This window comes from Brachyistius frenatus, unplaced genomic scaffold (genome assembly GCF_029030835.1).
Source record: "Brachyistius frenatus isolate BFR_SWC_R1_liver_20210118 unplaced genomic scaffold, ASM2903083v1 Contig_106, whole genome shotgun sequence".
NCBI classification, from domain to species: domain Eukaryota; kingdom Metazoa; phylum Chordata; class Actinopteri; family Embiotocidae; genus Brachyistius; species Brachyistius frenatus.
In genome coordinates, this window is record NW_027210705.1 from 298,097 (window position 1) to 315,763 (window position 17,667).

The window sequence follows — 17,667 nt, forward strand, 5'->3', positions numbered from 1 at the left end:
GTCGGTTTCGGAAAGTTACAGTTAAACTGTCGGATGCAGCCTCAGGATTTCCGACATTGGAAAAGTATACTGTCTATCACGCATCACATTATTTTGCTCCCTAATAATTTCTCACGGTATGTCATCTGAGTTTTAAAGTACCCCCATCCCTCAGCTGCGTGTCTCCCTCCCTCCACCCACTCATTTTCACTGTTTAGCCCTCTAATTATTCAGAGCCCACCACCGAACAATCATCCAGCTTAGCAGATAGCTGACAGTAATTATGGTCATGTTTCATTTCCTTTGGATGCTTGCATCATGAAAGCAACATTTTTGACACTGTTGGATTCTTTTTCATTTAATCTGCATGTAAAGTCTCTTCAGTGGAAAACAAGTTATTTGTAATGGAACATTGAAGAGTTTAGTTTCAAAACAAAACTCGATCCCATTGGTTACCACAATTTGATTATGTTTCATTGCTTTGCCACAGTGGTTTTATTTAAATAGTAAACAGCTCCATCCTTCTTCAGATGAACCACAGTGTAGAGCACATGCTGTTTACACGGACTGTTTCCCCCTCTTCACCTCTTCACCTCTTCCATCACCCTCATCAGATAGAAGATGCTGTTTACCATTGACAACACTTGGAAAAGGAAAAAAACATGGCTTGTTTGTGTCAGTGGCTTCATGCAGCGGTACAAACATGCTTATTTCCTGTGCATTTAATTAATCAGAAATACCACGCCGTCGTGTCTCCTTGTGGTCCTTACGTCTTCGGAAGAGAAAGGAAAAATATAACGATGAGAGACCAGAATAGCTGGACTCCGAGAAGAAAGACTGGAATTAGGATTCTGGCTTCCACTCCTGTACATCAATAATTCAGTGCCCAGGGAAAAGCCCTCATGCTTGATTTCCCCACTGGCCACCCAGTTCTGTCATCCATCAGCACCATTATTGATACCTGCAGGAGTGGGACAGACAGAGAATGATTTAGCTGCTTCTTCTGAGTCCTCAGCCGATGTAAACCCTAATTACCATCGGACCTTTGGCTCATAATTGCAGCTTTGCGGTAACAGGGAACCCTGATCGATTGAACCCAGTGCTCTACACATTCAGCTGTGATGTGCTCGGGTCAGGCTGGTATTGATTGTGAACACAATTTATAGGACTGTTTAAATACACCGTAATATGTGAAAGTGCAATTATGATCCTAATAATGCCTCAAGATCCAATACGTAAGTCAGGATATGTATTGTATCTTCTTAAAAACATACACAAGCATTCAATTACAGCTTCTATAAAGAAGATTGCTCACTCCAGCACTGTAGATGTAGTGCTGTTACAGTGATGTAAGCTTGACGTGAAGGATTGAGTCACATTCATGGCTGCAACTTTTTATGTCCATTTTCAGTTTATCTATTTTTAGTATCTAATAGTTTGAAAATGTATTCAGAACCGTGGCTGGATATTAGTTTTGTAGAAAAACAACAAATAGTATGTACAAAGAGAAAAACAGACATTTCTCAAGGAACCAAAAAAAAATCATTGTCAGGCATCTTTGTGCACACAAACAGTTTCAAGCCTCAGTAGGGGCGCTTGTTTCGCCTTTAAAATTGTGCAAAATAACGAGAAAGCCTGTTTAAAGTTAGCGTTATTGAGAGTAGTGTCTGGACACTGTTTTGTTTAATTAGCAATAGTAGAACACAGAGACACTCAGTTTACAGTGATATGGAGTGGAGAGAAGCAGCACATTCTGTTATAGGAGGTAAAGCCGAGATCATTTTGTTGATAAAGTCATTAAATCATTCAATTGAGAAGGTGCTCGGATTTTTTACAAAGTTCCACAATTTTGGCACAGAACACATCACACAGCATGAATTGACAACAACATAAAAACTTGCCCAGTTCAGATCTCTGTGAAAACAGTGGGCTATAAGACGATATTGCAACATTTAGGACTAAATGGTTTTCACTTCTACCCTGCTCACAGGGGCTCACCTACACTTTTAATAATAGCTAAATCAGACAGACATTCACAGTGTTGCTCCTGGGTTGACAGTAACGTCAGGGCATGTACCACCATACCTACTGTCAAACACAGAAAATGTACTCTGTCCTTCATAAACATGCCCCACAGTGAGTCTAGAGAAGAGATAACTTATTCCACACTGTCCCTGTATTGACCCCTGTTGAGGAATTTGAAACCATATTAATGTTCTTTCCTCCTCTGACCCTCTTTACTCCTTCTCCTCTGTTTCTTTTTCTATTCTTATCTCATCTGTCACCCCACCTCCTCTTTTAATCCATTTCTCTTATCTCCTTTTCATCTGGCCCACTATTCTCCGTCTGTCTGGCCTTTCTGTAACTCTCTGCTCCCTTCTTTCCTGTGGCCCTCCTTTTGCTTTATTCTTCCTTTTTCCAATTAACCTTCCTACTTCTACCCTTCCCTAACTTTGACTTCTCCCTCTCTTCTGCCCTTTTCCCTTGCATCCCTCAACCCTCCCTCTTTTTCCTGCTCCCCTCTACGTGCATCCAGAAATTTCCCAACGAGGGTTTGGCCAACGTGGTGCGGAATGTCTTCGACTTCGACTCGTACAACAAAGACACGAGGGAGGTTCTGATCGAAGCGCTGCACAAGCACGGGATTCCCATTGGAGCCAAGCCCACATCTGTCAAACTGGCTAAGGAGTAAGGCATCAGGAGCACAAGGCATTAATTAGGAGGGGACACACACACACACACACACACACACACACACACACACACACACACACACACACACACACACACACACACACACACACACACACACACACACACACACACACACACACACACACACACACACACACACACACACACACACTAAAGGTACATCAAAGCACACACAGTGGTGTGTGAAAGTTTGTGAAGCCTTAAGAATTTTCTATATTTCTACATAAATATGACCAAAAGCATCATCAGATTATTTTTTTTACAAATCCTAAAATTAGATAAAGGGAATCCAATTATGTCGCTGTTTGACCCACTTTCTCTAGGAATTCACTTCATGGACAGATATCCTGACATTTCCCTCCCAATTTGCCTGTATATTTAAAAATGTTTTATTCCTGCAATGATGACAAGCCGTCCTGGTCCAGATGCAGCAAAACAGGCCTAATCCATGATACCACCACCATGTTTCACACATGGGACAAGGCTCTTGCGCTGGAGTGCAGTATTTTCCTTTTTCCAAACATAACGTTTTCATTTGAACCAGGATTCTATTTTGGTCTCCTGCTTCCACAAAGCGTTTGTACAACAGCTTTCTGGCTTATTCATGTGATCTTTAGCAAACTGCAAACAGTCTGCAATGCCCTTTTTGGAGACTTTCTCTTTTGGAACCGTGTCATGCACACCATTGTTGTTCATTGTTATTCTGATGGTGGACTCGTGCGATGTTCCAAATGACACACTGCCCTCGGTGCACTAACCGATAGGACTCTCACATGTTAGGACTCTCGTGTAGTGCAGGAGCTTTGACAGGGTTGTGTTGTTTCAAATCCCACACTGATGTACTGCAACGACCGGAAATAACCTCAACATGTGAACACATCACCGCCAAAATATCTGCAGCTTTAATTATTTTATCTCGAAAACAACGTGTTTTCTTGCCCTCTGTTTAACACACTCAGTAAACACACTGATGTCCAGCAGCAGTAGAGAAACTCTCTGCAGCTTCCTCAGAAGCCTTCATTTGAAAATGATTTATATCGGTGGCCCCGCCCCTTTCTCTACATAGCCAGGATGGCAACTGTTGAGGGTGGACAGTGTCCAGCGTTTCACACTTCTTTTCTGGACCGTTTTAAGTGCATCATGCTGGTACTTGTAGAGCGCTGCGTGTTTCTGTACTGGACAGTGTGAATGTACTTATGCACTCAAAATAGTGAGTGTCAGTACACAAGTAGGCTATTTAGAACACAGCATTGGACCTTTACATTATTCAGTGTGAGAAAAGCCTTCAGTTGGTTAGAAGTTGTCCTGGGTTCCTTTGGGACCTCGTGGACTATTCCACGCCATGCTCTTCATGTGATCTGTGTTGGTTGACCACTCCTTGGGAGTGGTCTTGACTTTTTTCCATTTGTACACAGTCTGTCTTCCACAAACGTGTTGTGAAGATCAGACTTTTTAATAAGACCCGTTCTTTAAATAACACAGAGCGTCCACTCACACACGATTATCATCCCATTGACTGAAAACACCAAACTCTAATTTCACCTTCATATTAAGCGCTAGTCCTGGATGTTCACGTACTCTTTCCTGTCCCAAATAATATACAATACGATCCTCTACCTCAGTAGATAAATGACCAGGTGTGATATAATGGTCTCACTTTTGGACTTTAGGGAAAATCTGATGAAGTTTTAGATCATATTCATGCAGAAACATGGAAACTTTTTTCAAGCACCACAGTTACCGTGTCAGATTGTCACACAGTCAGAGAGACCAATCAGTGAGGAAGTCAGAGAAGCTTTGTTATAAATCTGATTACAATTAAAATAGGGCAGAGCCTCAGCAGTGGGCTCCACAGGCAAAAGTCCATCTTGTATATTTTCATTTCTGATGAGAACCAGATGGACTAAAATTCACTAAGAGTACTTGTCAATGAATCAGTGATGGAGCAGGTCACGCTTGAAGGCTATCAGACTTCACATGATGCTAGCTGAGGTCTGCTGATCGTTCCTTCAGAGAGGACAGACACTACAAACAGACTGATACTCTGGTACGCTCTCAGTAATCCCCACTGGAGAACCCTTTTTCTTGCTAGTTTAACTCTTTACAGAGGTCACTACTGGAAATCTGTCAGGAGTTTGAAAATATTAATATAAGTATTAATTTTAACTTATCAGAAGCTGTAGATGCTATTTTTCTTGAACATTATCTTAAAAGATAATGGAATAATAAGACATGACAAACTTCATTTAGCATCACAAAACAGAATGAAGTCTGCATTGCTTTTGCTGAATTAGTTTTAATTATCGTTAATTTGTGATCACTTTTTCACCATCAGAGGTTTCAACATTGATCCTCTTTATTTAAATGTTTTTTGATATTAGTTTTGAAACTGACTTCATTAAAAGAAACTGTCCAGAAGCTTGTCAACAGAGAGTGGTTTGTGGACGGTCAGTGATAACTGTCGTCGCCTCCCTGCTGAGAGCGTTCAGGTCTGACGTCATTTACTGATTCTAAAGTATTTGTGACTGTTGGCCATGAAATCCTGAAATGCTTGAATCTGTCTGATGTAGCCTCCAGCTCTATGACTGGTTTCAGACTGGATCAAACTGTGAGACTTCCATGAAGTCTTCTCACTGCTTCCTGAAGTTTTATAGAATAGATATTCACATCATTTACATACCTCATCTTTTTATATCCATATAAAAAAAAGATACTATTCTTTTATCTACTACATTGTCACATTATGTACAGCTTTGTCTTTAAATAAAGGAAAACATTTGTTTCTCCTGTCTCCTGTGGTTTTATTTTGAAGTATCACTTTTATAAATTCAGATTCATAAAGTTTTAACAAGTAAAACCAAGCAGGGCAGAAACAAGTATTTTCCTTATTATATAGATGACCTGCTCCATGATGTTTACTGACATCATCCAAGTTTAGTGGAACTGTTGGGTTCCATGTTTCACTGATTGAAGTCCCATCTTGAACAGTTTATTTCAGAATAGCTGCTTTACCCACATCTTGTGTACATAAAAGCAAATATTTAGTCTCTTGATTTCCAATTTTGGACATGGAAAACAAGAAACAGTGTCTCTTCTGTGTCTCATTGCTTTTCTATTTATAGAAGTATTTATGGTTGGAAGACCGTCTATCCTCGAACTTTTCCTTCAATCCCGTTGGAATGTCTGTGTTTTGTGGTTATGCTGCATCTTTAATCCCACCTGCAGCCAATAAGCCTGTGGCCTCAGTCCAGCTATGATTCATGGGAAGACCAGTCAACATCTGGTCAGACACAACAAGCTGAGCAGGGATTCAAACACACACATAGAAACGTGTCCTGCATACAGTGGCTTTACCTTCTTTAGAGGCAGTGAGATCAAATTAAAGCCTTTGTTTTCTAAAATCCAGCTCACAGCAGAATAAAGCGTCCATGTGAAATTACTTTATTGCAGCGATGTGGAGTCCTGGAATAGGATAAGTTTGATTTATGTTGGCATTCAAAAATGGTTACACCCATCATTTTCCTAAATGAAAAATAGGCGCGCACAGAAAAAAGCCACATGCAGTTCGCTGGCACCGATACTCAACTTAATATATTTATATCTCAGGGATTCTTCAAAACGTATGAGGCAGTTGTCACCATGTGACCTTCGATCTTTAGGTTGCCCCTGCCGGAGGTCAGGATGACAGGCTACTGGACCATAAACCAAGGTGGCAACGCTCGCCGCAAACTGCTCTGTCCCACTGAGATGCACCCCATCGACATCAAGGTAAACACGCAAGGAAAACAAGCAGATTTACTCAATGAAAAGTTCACAAGTACAGATAGAACACATCTCTCATGTATGGTAGATGAGCAACTAAATAGCGGTAGTCCATTTAGAGTCATAGTTTTATGTCAACAGAAGTCACTGTGATTGACTTTACGTCAGTTGCAATAGACTCTAACCAGATTTTAAGATTTACAAAAGATGTCTCCATGAACATGTGAAACAACTCCATATGTCACATTCACTGTATTGTTGCTAAACTATGACTCTGATCATATGGACGCTCTGCTGCTTTCAGACGTTTCTATTGAAACTTTGATCCTTTTTATCCATCATGAAAACTAGTCACATTTGAGATCCATTGTTACCGACATTTGAATTACAACTGACCACAGCTGCTGCTCTGCTTGAGAGGGATGCATGCTAGTTGCCACACAAGATATATTTTGAGTATCACATTCACCCCTTTTAGTCAGTTTGACATGCAGCTTTCTGCACCCTCAGTAGCAAAACAAAAGCAGCTTTGTGACCGAGTGACTGTAACACACACTTTCAAGCATAAACATGAAACACCCAGGTTGGTTCCATACTTTGTGAGTGTGTGTGCTGATGTGACTTGTGTTTCCAGGGTCCTGTGTTTCTGCGGGTCCAGAGTTACCCCTGCAACAGACAGGAGAGCAGGGCTTTGAGTTTCAGCGAGGAGAAAGCCCACTGGCAGATTCCCATGAATGAAGTTAACATCATCTGCGATGTCACCACCAAAGATGGTACACACACACACACACACACACACACACACACACACACACACACACACACACACACACACACACACACACACACACACACACACACACACACACTCTACAAACTCATACCATACATTGTCAGGTCTCTGGTTTCAAGTTTTATGGGCATTTTGGGGAACTTTAGAGGATCCAGCGGATGAAGTGTATAACGACAGAATGGTGAAAGAGCTGCAGATGAAATAGATAGGGAAGAGATATTAACAAAGGACATTGCTAAGACTAGCGTATAGGCGCACAGCTGCTGCACGCTAATCACATGCGTGTTTCTCAGTCTCAAAGATGGGTCTTTGGTGGACTGCATTTCTAGGATGCCACGTTATCAATTTTCTTAAAGAACTGTTTAGATGTCTAAGATTCTTCGAAATGCTACCAAGGAACTAGTCCTTGTTTAGAGAGTTTTCAAGGATGTACCACTTGTATCCAGACAGCAACCCGTCTATTGGTTTGTGAACTGCACTTTCGAAACCATTTCAATGACGCACACCTGAAATAACACAACAGTGGGTGGCAATAATGTTTTGCTTGGTTGCATTTTACTGTTAAAATGAAGAGAAAGAACAACGACACGCACGTGCACACTCACTAGACTTTCTTGTGAGGGGTTCTCCGAGTGCTTTGAAGGAGTCTTTCCAAACCTCTGAGAGTTCCTTGTTTGGATTCGTCGTTGTTCGGACGAATCCTGGCGACTGAGAAACACCATTCAAGTAAAGGATGAAAACAGAGGAGGAGGATTTTCAAACAATGTGGACCTGTGCGTTAGATAAAATACAACAAATTAAATTATACTGATCACAAACACAAAATGCAATTAACATGAATTAGTAAAAAATGGATTCACACATTTAGAGAATAATTTATGCTATGAAGATATTTCCATTATGGAATATAAAAGGCACATTTATACCCCTTATAATTCAGACACTCAAATAGAATGGCTTCCGTGGCTTCTACATAACACCCCGGAGATCTGTGAGCAGTAATGGCTGAATTTACAGAAGTAGTTACAATCTGACATCTGTTTGTGTTGGCAGACACGCTGTACGTGGCCACGTGTAACCCGGTGTCCGTGTACTCCATGAAGGAGCGCGGGGAGACAATTCAGTGTGTGGAGCTTTACGACGTCTTCCCCAGGACCATCAGCGGTGTCTGGCAGCCCTTTGTTACCGTCGCTCCACTTGGGAGTCCTCTGGATGGACAGGTGGTGCTGCACGAGGAACAGGTTGGCACACACACACACACACACACACACACACACACACACACACACACACACACACACACACACACACACACACACACACACACACACACACACAAAATGATCTTGTTTGTCTAAACAGTCACACTGATTAAATCACGTTAAATGCATTGACTTCCACTGATTTAAAGATCAGCTGCAGTGCGGTGTGGGAGGTGTCTGTTGTAACCTGGGATTTCTTAGCAGCTGCAACAGTTGTCTTGCTCACATCTTGGAAAGTCAAACTTAGCCCCGAAACAGTTGCAGGTGAAACGTGTAAAGTTTTTTGCCAGTTTTGGTCAGGCTTCTTGTACGTTTTTATAACTGTATGTCGTCATCAAGCAGCTTGGAGTCAGTTTTAAAGCAGCAGTTAAATTTCCAAACCAAGAGAAGGGCTCTGATGGTTCCAGTTTAAACTCCCAAAACCTCATTCATAATTTTCTTTTCTTTTTTATGACAATATTTAAAGTAGTGGACAAATTCTCTGTTTACCGTGCATATGCATGTGTTACCAGCTTTAAAAGATAATTATTTTGATATTGTTGGCCCAATAGACATCGATGCTTTTTGTTTAAAAGTATTTTATTGAGGCATTACCATCACCATCAAGTCGGTGGTGAAGGTCGGTTTGGACGGGTGGACCAATCAGGGACGAAAGAGAGTGGCTGAGTGTGATGTATCTTAATTGTTTTCTGACAATGGCGGCGGTGGTTGAGCCACTTGAAGTGATACGAACTATTACCATCCAGCGAATATCGAGGAATTGAAGCCAGAGCAAGAACAATGGCTACCTTTTTTTCTAAATCATCGCAAAACATACGTCATATGGTGGTCAATGCCAATTGATTGAAGGCTGCTTCAATAGTTTCAAAATCAGTCCAAGGTCTGCGTCAATTAAGATCTAAAACCTGGGAACAACTCCCAATGAAGTGTGCAACTTCTTTAATGTCAATCCACCATATGACATACAGATTGAAAAACTGCTTCTCACAGTCCCACGGTGTGCAAAATAAAAAGACAAAACAAGAAAAGCACAAATATGCAACAACAAAAAACAAGAAAACAGACAACGTAGTGCAAATATGGGTCCATAGTGCAAAAGTTCAGACTTTATGGGGCAATCAAGAGAGGGAGGAGAGAGTTCAGCATCCTGACAGCCTCATGGGCGAAGCTGTTCCTCAGTCTGGAGGAGCTGCACGGAGGCTGCGGTACCTCCTCCCAGAAGGCAGGAGGCTGAAGAGGCTGTGTGAGGGATTGGTTGAGTCTCCCACGATGCTGACCCATAAATCCTTGCTGTGAATTTGGGTCTAATATAACCATCACTGCTTTCTGCAGCTGATATAAATGTGTAATAAAAAAATGTGTCATTTATCACAACGCTGCTGTACAGCGCCTCTCGTGGTCAAATTCATTACAGGGCACCTTTAAGAGTGTAGAGAGTAAACAAGTAGATCACACAGCTAAGGCACTGAAAATAAAATGTTTTGAAGTAGCTTCGGTTTTATTTATTTAAACAAGACACCTATACAGTTACCGTGAAGAAATCACAGTCCACTCTCTTTTGTCTCATGTCCCTGTTTACAGACCAGTAACGTGTCACTTCCACAGAACTGTTATTGAAACGTTTTATGTTCCAGAGGACAACCACACATTCTTCACAGGTTTAAAATAGCTGTGCATAAGTCTGTTTCTTAAAATGGCTGGTGGTTAGCGCTCATTTGCCATTGAATCTCTCTTACCCCATAAGACCCTGGCCTATGACAGCTGAGCGTAAGACAAGAACAATACATGTTTCTCCAACCAGAACACTTATACAGCTGCTGCATATTAGGATGAGGACTTCTAAAAATATCGTGGTGATGGATCATGTTACGTCTGCCTGAAAATGAAGAGGTCCAGACAACATGAAGTTCATAGGCAGGTCATTGGCCTTCCAGGCAAACCATCACACACACACACACACACACACACACACACACACACACACACACACACACACACACACACACACACACACACACACACACACACACACACACAGACGGCCACTTACATTAGGCATTCACACATTACTGCATTTCATGCAAATACCAAAGAATGCATTTACAGACATGAAAATGCTGCATTCACTGACATGTAAAAACAAACACAGATACACATACATCACTCACGTACACACAATCTGAGAGGACACATCCACATACAGGACGTGCACACGTGCTCTCCCATGTACCTCGTCCCTCGAATGGCAGTATATGTTTACAACCAGGAAATGGGGTTTGCCCTCTCTGAATAGCTCCACCGGTCCTCAGTATAGCAGTGTATGTCAGGAATGGGAGGCCATAAGGAAACCATTAGTGTGAAGCAGGGTAGCCGGGGCCTGGGCCAGCTCCCCCGTGGCTCCTTCTCATAAAACTCAATTGAAGATGAAGCTTTGTGCGTCACCAACGAAAGCCTTTTGCACAGTTCATCCAACACACACACACACACACACACACACACACTGAGAGATATCCTGCACACAAGCTCAGACTGTGATACAGAAGATATGTTTGTCTTTGAATTGAATTAACTCTGAGTGCAGTGTTCACATTGATTTTATTTAGCAGGACATCAGATCCACAAGGTGAACGAGTCGCTGTCCCCATATGATTTAAAAAAGTGATAGAAGAATGTTATCCATGCCACAACCAGGCCTCTACAACCGTGCACACTCTAACACTATGGCAGTGATAAAAACGCTAAACGCTTTGTACTTAACAAGAGTCCTGATGTTATATTCTGATGTCATGAGAAAGTGCAGAGAAGTCGCTCATATAAATAAACAAAGGGAGACACTGGCACCATCACCTGTTTGGTTTAACGAGCTTAAGATATTTCCAAAACTGTTCAAATGATGTTAGAATGCACTGAAGCCTCACATCTCAAATGTGCTGTTATTATCTATTCTATACCCTCTGTATGCTGTATGTCATTCAGTCGTCGTTCATGTGTTGTTTGTAACATAATGATGAACACACTATATCAATGTGTATTTTCTGGAGGTACGAGCCCATTTAAATGTTGTAACAGCTTGTTCAGTTGTATTCTGCAGCCTTCATTCATCTCTCTGTCTGTCCCATGTGTCTCTCTGTCAGAGTAACACAGTGATCCATTTGGACATGGTCACAGGCGCCGTGCGGAGACTCTTACTGTCCCCAGATGGTGACCAGCCTGCCACCAGAGCTTCAAACTGGTGGAGCAGTAAGGAGCAGCAGGTGAGAGCTTTCACTGTCTTCGGAGGAAAAAAAGGAAATCGGCCCGTGTCTCACAAACACTCAGGAATCTTCCTCTCTGTTCATTCAAGACGTGTCTTGTTTGTCCGTTTTACACACGGACTGGTAAACATTTACACTTTACATATCTGGTATATCTACATATTGAAGAATATTTACTCTACACAGTGTTTCCCATAAATATACTTTACTTGGGCATCCTGCCAAGGTAGAGCAGCAGTTTCATTAAAGATAAAGTAAATTCTCAACCTATGGAAAACACTGCAACAGATCATTCCAAAGCAGTGCTGGAAGTTAACGTGTTGTGTGCACTCGTTGTTGTTTGCAGGGAGGACATAAAATGTGTCGAGACTTTGCCCACAAAAACTGGCTTCTCTTCTACAAGGAGAACGGGTGAGCTGCTCAGATCTAAACTACAGTTTCAGTCACACTGTGGGGTCGATCGCTGATCTCTGTGTTTGTGTGCGCAGCAACCAGCTGGATGTGCTGGATGTGCTGGAGGGCCGGGTTCACTCCATCTCCCTTCCCATCAACCTGAAGTCTGTCTTCCTGGTGGCAGAGGACCGCTGGCTGCTGCTGGAGAACAACACCAACAAGTAAGTGACGGATCTCAAATCTCTCCCGAAGTCTCTTTGGGTGGAATTATAATGTCACAAACTTTATGTTTGACTAAATAGGAAGTTCCTGCTGACCAAGCCAATGCACATGGCTGCTGAAGACTCTGGGGTGTGTCAGCTCCACAGCATCAGCGAGGACTCAGTCAGCTCAGGCCATGGAGCCAGCTCAGGTATTTGTGGTATATATATATGTGCGTTATATATGGACACGGCTCACAACACTTGGCAGGGTTTTTATGTTCTATCCTGCTGCTTTGTTTCACCTGTGAAAGACATGATGTCAGCACCATTACCAAACCATTCAGACAGACATTCAGAGAAATAAACGACGCCCCGGTCAGCCATCTGACGTCCTACTTCATCTGTCAGCTGGCCTCGAGTCAAACCAGAAATCAAAGGAACCGTGCATGTATCAATCAATACCAAACATTCATGTTACTCCATGTCAAAGGTAGTGAGAGCAAAATGTGAAGTCATGAGTTATGATGCAACTGAATCAGTCCATAAGGGTCATAAGTCATGAATATAGCAATTTCAAAGGGAGGCGCAATTACTTAATTGTAATCTAAAGGAGTAATATATGAGCTCCTAACTGGGGTTCTGCAGTGATGTCACTGATATTGGAGACAGTCTTATTTGATCCCTTACATGAAAGATGCACGACAGTCTGGTACATTGACATCTTTATTGTATATATTTTTTTTCTTGTTTTTTTTCTCTGTTCCTTACTGAACCTTCTGTGCTCCCATCTTCCCAGCCGATGTGTCTGAACCCCAGATGCTATCATGTGAGCAGCTCCCCAATGAGAACCTCAGTGCGGCTCTGGACCAGAAGATCACGTCTCCAAACCGGGTTCTGACTGACACCGGCTCCTTTGCACGGGTGGTTGTGGGCTTCCCAGACCTCATGGTGAGATCATCAGAGGGTGTGGTGAAAAAGTGTGGGTCCACTTTGAGCGTGTTTTTAAAATGGACCAATCCTGTGACATTAAAGCTGCATTAGGCAACGATGAGTTTCAGATGTCCGCTGATAGTATCTCCTCTGTTCAAAGGGAGGACACCATTATGTGCACAGAATATTAGGCAAAATATGAGACATCTGCAGTTCAGTAGAAGTTTAAGTGAGGTTATCCAAGCTTCAATATTTTCCTCCGTAAGTTAAAGCCACCAAGTTTAACGTTTTTCTCGCCCACCTTCATGGAGCAGCGAGGTAGGTGAGTGTTGAACTCTTTTGCGCTGTGGTAAAATGGATTTTCATTTACTGGTCAAAGTCGAGTCCTGAGCAGATATTAATATGTGGGTCTTCTCTAATAAACAGGCAGTGAAGTGGCAGAACTGTAGTTCCTTTCTCTCGGCCTAATGTATGCATGAAAAGCAATCAAGTGGGTGGAGAACATGAATGAAAGCCGAGAGCTGGCTTGAATGAGGTTCTCTGATGCGGGTGCTCAAGCTAAACTGATAAATATGAATGTGCTTATAACGAGGCTACACTGCTGTTTGACTGATGCTGAAGTGGGGACATTTTCCACTTGATGTCTTTTCTTGACCAGTCCCCTAATGAGGTGTACAGCTTTAAGAGGCCCATCGACCTATCAGAGATGAAGAGCACCGAGAGCGGGTCTCACATGTTCCTCAGAGGTGGGCTTAGGAGCGGCTCTCCCAAACGGGAGAATTGTGTCAGTCTGCTCTCAGCCAATCAGGTGGTCCGAGCCCTCCCACCCAACAGGGTGCCTCTGAAAGAGGTCTACCCCAAAGGTCAGAGTTCAGATTATATAAATGAGTTTTGTTTACATCATGACAGAGGACTGTATTTTGTGTGTAAACGCGGTTTTCTTTGTCACTCAGATGTCACACCTCCACTGACTGCAGCGTACTTGGAGGTGACTGATCTGTCCGCCAAGAGCGTCAAATACATTCCTGTCCCAAGGTAAACAGCAGTGTGTTTTCTCCCTGTGCGATTCTTTAGAACAGGATTTTACATCCTCTACCACCACCTTGTGGTCAAAGACAAAACTGCACCAAGAACTAAAGAAATCTTCCTGTATTTTTCACTATTGTGATTAAACTTGCAGAATAATCATTTGAAACTGACTTTTGATGAATTAGAATGCTTAACCATCAATACCAGTAAAATGTGTAAACCAGTTCTTTTTACCTGTCCATCTAAATCAAAGGTTGTCCTCCTCGTGTGTGTTTTATGACAACTTAACCCTAGGCCCAGTTTATCAGTGTAAGAATAGAAATGCACATCGTTGCCCCTCTGATGACTTTCCTCCATGTTTTTATCGGCAGGTCAATGACTGTGTCACCGTACACCAGCTGGTTGTCCAAGGTGTCAGAGTCCGATGTGCTAATGGCTGCTCTCGGTTCCGGGGGCGTGGTCACGGTGGATATGGGCGGGTACATCCGGCTCTGGGAGACAGGACTGGACACCCTGCAGCGCTCACTGATGGAGTGGAGGAATATGATCGGGGGAGAGGATGGCAGACCCGTACAGGTAATATCACAACTCGGTTTCAAAAGGAATAATTTAAATGCTCTCAACCTGCAGTTCCTCTTAACACCACTGTGGGGCAGTGCTACTTTAAAAGTAACTCCTGTCAACAGAATCTAAACTGGATGCCCCTCTGTGTACTTGCCCCACTCAAAAATATATTAGCTGTGGAAACATTCCTGATTTCATGGTAATCGTAATATTTTCCAGTCCATGATTTATGACCCTGCAACGAGGGTGGGTGTGAATGAATGAATGGACATTGTGCTGATGATGCAATAGGTTTGACCCTCAGCGTGGGTCAGAACATTCAGACCGCAGCACTGAGACAGCATTGTTAAGGTGCCCACACACACACACACACACACACACACACACACACACACACACACACACACACACACACACACACACACACACACACACACACACACACACACACACACACACACACACACACACACACACAGACAGTGACATTCTTCAGATTGCGTGGCCTTCTAGATGCAGCAGGCATTATCTGCACATCTGTGTTTAGTTCACAATGCACTGAGACAGAAGACGTAACGTGCTGAAATTAGAAAAACCAAGGAGAGTTATCATCCAGCCGGATGATTCACTTCTCTCTCAACATCCAAACATGATTTAGAGATTCTTAAATGTGAAATAGTACATAAGTAGAGTTTTGTTAACTTATTTGGGAAAGAAAAGCCATCACTTTTACTGTTTTTTACACTGGCTGCTGCATAAGATATTACATGACTATTACGACTGGGTTTAAAATATATTTTAGTCATTAACAGACACACACTCCCATACACCTGCACACCTGCAAAACACACAGCGCCTCTCTCTGGCCTAGATTCCTCTGCAGTCATGTCTTGTTTGATGGGGCACCTTGAGTCCACTGTAGGTCAGACTTCCACAGACTCTCGCTGTGCTCTGTGTTAGCTCTCTGCAAACAACAGTGGCTCTACTGTATTTAAACATACTACAGCCTAAAAGACTGTCTGTATATCTGCTGCTTTACCAAACTGTTTACACACGACAGCTCCATACGAGTTTACCTGTTTGCTCATTTCACATATACAAGCCTTGCCAAATACCTTGTTTTTATTACACACTGAAAGCATGTAACAATCATGCTTTTGACCAACGTATAAAAAAAAAAACGAGGAAATCTTTCTGCTAACAGTTTTACTTACGTATGTCAGGGGTGATTAACAGGTTTAATTAGCAAAGATCATGTGGTGGGAGTGTGTGAGACAGTCGGGTCTTCAATGATAGTAGGTCAGGAGACATCAGTCATCATCTATCTGGTGCCAAGTAGTGTCAGCAGGTAACCACAGTATCCAAGTAACCACAATGAGAGCAGCTCAGTCTGACACTGAATTGTACAACTTGTTTGTCTTAATAACTCTGTGTCTGGTTTTTTGTTTTTGTTTAGTGGTATGTTTGGTCACCTGCCATTATTTCCCCGCTTTTTCCTCTCTGAAGATACCTCATCACTTCACTCATACGTTTATATATGCATGCTTACTTCTTAAAAGTTCAAATCATCTGCAGAAGTGCCTTGCAGACTTCTGCTGTCATGTTCAAACAACAGTTGTTAACAGTAACCTTGAAAGAAGCAAATTACATTTTTATAACACAACATCTTTTGCATGTCTGTCTGTCCTGGAAGAGGCATCTCTCCCCAGATTCCTCATATTCATAACCACTTCAAGACTTTTGGGGAAGTTCTTATACAGATTAATCGAAGGACAGAGGGTGTTGATGGAGTACAGATTGTGAGGGATGTTGAGGCAAATTTGTGTCATAATGGACTGTAGAAATAAAACTGAATTGAGTTGACAGGACTGAACAAATAACAGGCCTTGTTACATCATCACACAGTTTGTAATGATTCAAGTCCAAATTACTACATTTTAGTTTCCACGCACTTTCACAAACACATTCAAAAATACACAACAATACAGGCTGTGAATCACTCATACCCATGTTCAAACAGTCATGTACAGGCACACACACACACACACACACACACACACACACACACACACACACACACACACACACACACACACACACACACACACACACACACACACACACATAGCATCACTCCTAAATCACTCTTTAGGCGTCTAAAGACAGAATCAGAAATTTATGAGGCTATTAATCCTACAAGACAAGGCGTGGACCGCAGATGAGAGACGGAGAGACACTGGGTGAAAAAACAAAAGAAGGAGTGGAGGGAGGGGTGAAGACATTGATTCCCACAGTCATAAAACTCATGTTTTCTCCACTGCACCGCCCTCGCACTCCTCTTCTTCCATTTCTGTGTCTCAGGGTTGAGGTGCCCTCGTGAGATTATTACCACCGTGACCAGGCGCTACGACAACACAGCAACAAACGCCTCTGGGGTTTAAAAGGCATTTTCACGTTGTCTGTGACGTCACTGGTGGACATAATATTGGCTTTTGTTTGGAGCAGGGAAGTCTGACATTTTTTAATTTAAAAAGTTGGAACTCTTATTTTTCTCAAACAGCTCTGTGTGTGGTTTGACCAATTTTAACTGACAGTGACCAAACAGCTCACCAACTCTCATCAGATTGTAATAGAGCTGTGGGAGGAGAGAGGCCAAAAGTCCCATTCATTCTTCCCATTTATGTCACATGACTCACAGTTGAAGCCCCTTTGCAGTTTAGATAATAATAATAATAATAATAATAATAATATTACATTTATATAGAATTTGTTAGAATGCAATT

The 17,667-nt window shown here is 42.3% G+C and overlaps 1 protein-coding gene across 1 annotated transcript in view; it reads left to right on the forward strand.

Annotated features, from left to right (window-relative positions):
• vwa8 (von Willebrand factor A domain containing 8) overlaps positions 1-17,667 on the forward strand; it is a 74,024-nt gene that overhangs the window by 35,377 nt on the left and 20,980 nt on the right. The window contains exons 26-37 of the mRNA XM_069712073.1: positions 2,516-2,667; positions 6,354-6,462; positions 7,091-7,229; positions 8,303-8,490; positions 11,646-11,765; positions 12,112-12,176; positions 12,254-12,379; positions 12,461-12,570; positions 13,158-13,309; positions 13,950-14,154; positions 14,245-14,326; positions 14,692-14,896. Of these exons, the coding sequence (XP_069568174.1) occupies positions 2,516-2,667; positions 6,354-6,462; positions 7,091-7,229; positions 8,303-8,490; positions 11,646-11,765; positions 12,112-12,176; positions 12,254-12,379; positions 12,461-12,570; positions 13,158-13,309; positions 13,950-14,154; positions 14,245-14,326; positions 14,692-14,896 (1,653 nt within the window). The remainder of the gene's footprint in view (positions 1-2,515; positions 2,668-6,353; positions 6,463-7,090; positions 7,230-8,302; positions 8,491-11,645; positions 11,766-12,111; positions 12,177-12,253; positions 12,380-12,460; positions 12,571-13,157; positions 13,310-13,949; positions 14,155-14,244; positions 14,327-14,691; positions 14,897-17,667) is intronic.